This window comes from Prosopis cineraria, unplaced genomic scaffold, assembly GCF_029017545.1.
Source record: "Prosopis cineraria cultivar Desert tree isolate PC_DT_omini unplaced genomic scaffold, ASM2901754v1 PC57, whole genome shotgun sequence".
Lineage (NCBI taxonomy): Eukaryota > Viridiplantae > Streptophyta > Magnoliopsida > Fabales > Fabaceae > Prosopis > Prosopis cineraria.
In genome coordinates, this window is record NW_026555387.1 from 84,482 (window position 1) to 89,177 (window position 4,696).

A 4,696-nucleotide genomic window follows, 5' to 3' on the forward strand; every position below is an offset into this window, starting at 1 on the left:
TATTCAAACACTCCACTTTCTCAAAATCTTATTTGCCTCTCAGAACTCCAATGCGCAGAAGCTTATTTTTCCTCCATTCTAGAATCCGTTCTGGCATTTGAGCATTTTTTCCCATTTTTTCCCCCTCATTTTCCCTTTATTTATTGTAATTTTCATATTTAAAATTGATTTTGAAAAATTATCCAAATATCTTCAATTTTATTAAAATTAATTTAAAAAATATTATCCAAACATCATTATATTTTAATAATCAATTTTTTTTATCTCAGTTTCCTCTATTAAAATCCAAACACACCCTTAATGATCAATCCGTTTTCATTCGTTGCCATGACACCCTCATGTCCAGTACACCAGGGACGTAGAGTATCTTAGTAGTAACATTGGCATGTATACACAGTAGAGGCAAGACGAAGTGCTCGCAGAAACTTCGTCTTGCAGAAACTCTATATATATATATATATATCGACGATAAACCCAAACACTAATTAACAAGCACTCAATCACATCACATTATTTCCATCTTCTCATTCTCACACAATCATGCCGATGAACTTTTCGGATTCGTCACAACAAATTTCTTCGGATTCTTGTCCGCCGCTGCGCTTTGCACCCGTCGATCAATGCTGTCAGATCAAACGGCGCAACTTCGTGGGCGACCCACTGATCGACGCAGAAGACGGACTGCGAGCAGTTCTTGTGGGGCCCGGTCGACGTGACCTCGATGTATTCACAGAACCAGCTGTGGTGAGCTCCGGAGCCGTCGGAGGTGAGGTTAAGGCGGCAGATCGGCGAGCCGATGCAGGGACCACGGCCACTGAAGATGTCGCGGTTGCCTCGCTTAAAGTAGTCGTGCGTGGGACCCATGAGGCCCCATGACCAGAGGTTTGGGATCCACAGTGATCGACCTGAGGCATCGCTGAGCGTCACGCTGATTTTGGAATCAGTTCCGGCTTTGATCATCGAACTGTCTTCACATATAAGGTATAAACGCATTCCTCTGTTCGATGAAATGTCTACGTGAGATCATCATGTTATACTAAACAAACATCACACTGATCCGGTAAATAAAGTATAATGGCTATCAAATCTTTAGTATTGGAATGCAATTTGTATATGAGAAAATCTATATATGCCAAAACAAGGAGGGAAAAATTGATTTAATTTTGGAGATCCAAATGATATGTAGCTCTTATCATGTTAAACTTTGATCTGGGGATAGCTTTAGATGTATCCTTAAGAAATAATGGTAGTGATGATGAAGAACTTGAATTCTTGCTTAGATTTGATGGACAGCTGAAGAAAGAATGAGATCTTTAAAGAACGATGAATAAGAATTGAAGAAACTTACATCGGACCTCCAGAAACTGCGGCGAGGAAGAGAGCTAGACATAGCGAAGAGAGTATGCAACTCTTCATTTTCATGAGTCACTTACTTTCTCAGTAACTACTGCTTGTGTGTTGATTATGTTGTATGCTGCTGATTTTATGGTATTTATAGTCAATATTCTTGTTCAAAAGATAAAAGATTGGGTCTAATACAATAATTTAGTATATAATTATAATTAATTAAAAAGTTCGAATTTTCCTTTGGAGATATACTCCCGTTTATTGTGAGAGAGTGTTTCAAAGTGTTTTAGTAGGAAAACACACCTGTCCACATAGAAGAAATGATTACAAATGGGGGTAAAAACTTGAATGATTTTAAATACCAGTTATATTCATTTACATAGGATTATTTGGTTTAACATGCATGGTTTAATTTAACATGCAAAACAAACTCTTCATGCATGTTAAAAAATCTATAACTGAACTTGAAATGATTTTTAAATATGAGTTATATTTATATTTATTTTCTTCATGACTTAAAAAATATAAAATATAATAAATTTTAATGATGAAAAAATCCGACTCTAAACTAAACGATGGGCTGTCGACCAATTAAGCTAATGGTTTGAATAAGCTGGAAAAACTATTTGGAGAGTTAGACCAAATTAAGCCACTTTGGACCGACAGTTGGACTAAGAGCTGAAATCAAGTTGAGAATTGAATTCATTTTTTAAAAACCCCAAACGGTTCCAAAATACCCTTTTTTATATTTTTAATCAATTTTTTAAAAATAATTAATTTTTTAATCATTTGATGTTACATTATATTATGTGACTTGTTTAAATAAACTTAAAATATTTAGTTTTGTTTTTAAGTTTAAGTGGGAATAATATATTTATTTCTCATATTTATATTATTATATACTCATATAATTTTTAATTTAATTATTATATTATTAATTTGATCATTGGTTTAACTGGATTAAATGATGAAAACCCTAAATTGCTAACCTTTTCTATTTAATATGGGGTTCAATTTAAAAATACTGGTAAATTTACATGAAGATTGTTACAGGACGCAAGCGACAACGGGGTGGGGACAAGCGCTCAGTGCTCTAGTGACAGAGTGGCATGTTAGAAATATTTAAATGCAAACGTTGGTCTCATGGATTGCACCGCCTAACAAATAATATTTTTTTAAGCCAACGAAGAAAATACATTTCCATTATAATTTCACCATAACAAAAATAGCTGACTTACGGATTGTTTAATATTTCAAAAATTGTTCAAATAAGCTCCCAACAAAAAGTCGTAGTTTGATTTATATATATAAAAATATATTTTTATCGTTAATATTTTTCATTGAAATATTTTTATAAAAAAACTTATATACCCAGCCTTATATAATTAAAATGATTATTTTTAATTAAATAAAGACATGTAAATTTTTTTAGATTATTTATTTTATAATAAATTCTTGTTATTAATTTAGTAACACATTAAAAAGTTACTTATCTTAATTTAATTAAATATATTAAGTATATAAAGCTAAATAATAAGTCTTATCTTTATTTTTAGGTAAGATTATACTTATTATAAAAGTTAAGCTATATATCCCTTTTAATAATGTGTTTTAGAAATCTAATACAGATGCAAAATCTCTCCCAAAATAGGGAAAATGACAAAAAAAACTTTTAAAATATGCAAATAACAATTAAATAGTTCGAAATGTGATTATTATTATTTAGTCCTTAGGGACTTGTCTACAATTTTAAATTTTGACAAAATAACATATTTGATCTTAACGATTACTATAGGAAATGATTACTTTAGTTACGTTATTGATTAAAATGGAACAAAGAATAATTACTTTTTTATCTAAATTGTTTACCAATGGTACAATTAAAATAATCATTTTCAAAAAAAGTAGTAGGTAGTTTTAATTCATTTATAAATCATAAATTTAGTTAAAAAATAATCATTTTTTATTGTGTTTTAGTCAATAACACAATTAAATAGTCATTTCCTACAATAGTTGTTGGAAAAAAAATATCATTTATAAAAAAATAGATGCCAAAAATATAAGCAGTTTTCTCTAAAAACTGAATAATTACTCCCTCTAATTCAAAATATAAACAGTTTTAAGAAAAAAATTCATATATTAATAAAGGACTTTCTCATAAAAATATATATAATTTCTTTTTTTACCTCTAAACTCCATAATCAGTCAGAAACTTTACACAAAAACCTAGATTAATAAATACAAAAAATAAAATAAAAAAATTATATATTAATTTGCTTATATTTTAAATTAAGATTAACTAAGAAAAAATATTTATATTTAGGCCAAAAGAAATATCATATTTGGTGATACTTAATTGTCATGTATATTTTGAGATTTTTTTTTTTTGGGTCATTCTCCCGAAATGATTTTTCAAATAAGCAATAACACTTCTAAACAATGCAAAAACAACTTAGTGCATGTTTGATGAGTGACAGAAGACTCCAAAACACAGTTTAAAAGTTCAAAACCAACCCTATCGTGGCTGGGTTTAAACTAAACATAAATGGTTCAATCAATAATACTGGACATGCTTCATCCTTCTTGTGGAGTGCTGATCAAAGATAATGAAAACATATGGAGATGTGGCTTTCCAAGATAGAACTCATGGTTATCTAAGAGGATTTAAGAAAATAAACCATGCTGCTATTTATTACTTACCAATAACATGACTTATTAAAATTTAATATTTGATATAATATTTGGATCCAAAAAAAAAATATTTGATATGAATATTGATAGTGATAATATATCCATAATTGCAGGATCACCGCCACAAGAATGGCAAGAAAAAATATCAAGCGGAATCAAGTGTCTTGGGAGTAAATAAACAGCATGTTTCATGAATGGCGTGTCCAACTATCAATTATGTACATAAATATCTGTCCAACCTCCAGTAAAGCACATGGCCTAATTTACATGACATGTAGACTTTATCAAACTAATACTGGTTGTAGTTTTAAATGTTGCAGCAAAGAAAGAAAAACAGGTTTAAAGCTCTGGTACACCAGATTGAATCAACGGAGGAGAAGCAGAAAAGTCTGGTTAATACTTGAATTTGCAGCTTCCATCTGCAAAATCCAACAAGTTCAAATCTCATTAAAGGGCATTATATAATATCATCAGTATCTCAGCAAAGCCACACATGATAGCCAATAAAGATACCCATAGCAATAACAAGTCTTAACCCATTAAAGGAGTCCGCTACATGAATTGCATAATATCATTATAATTTATCATCAAACAAGTCTTTGAAAATATGTTGATCAAGATGTCTAATTCAACAACTTACAAAAGTATTCTCTTTAGT

At 30.1% G+C, this 4,696-nt stretch overlaps 1 protein-coding gene across 1 annotated transcript; it reads right to left on the reverse strand.

Annotated features, from left to right (window-relative positions):
* Positions 1–341: 341 nt before the first annotated feature.
* On the reverse strand, positions 342–981 carry LOC129295141 (PLAT domain-containing protein 3-like). The gene has a single exon (XM_054933617.1). It carries the CDS (start codon positions 958–960, stop codon positions 565–567), a length of 396 nt encoding a protein of 131 aa, XP_054789592.1. The 5' UTR covers positions 961–981; the 3' UTR covers positions 342–564.
* Between the last annotated feature and the right edge of the window lie 3,715 nt (positions 982–4,696).

What these genes read in the sequence shown, in the direction of transcription:
- LOC129295141 (XM_054933617.1), bottom strand. Translation starts at nt 960, where the DNA reads ATGATCAAAGCCGGAACTGATTCCAAAATCAGCGTGACGCTCAGCGAT.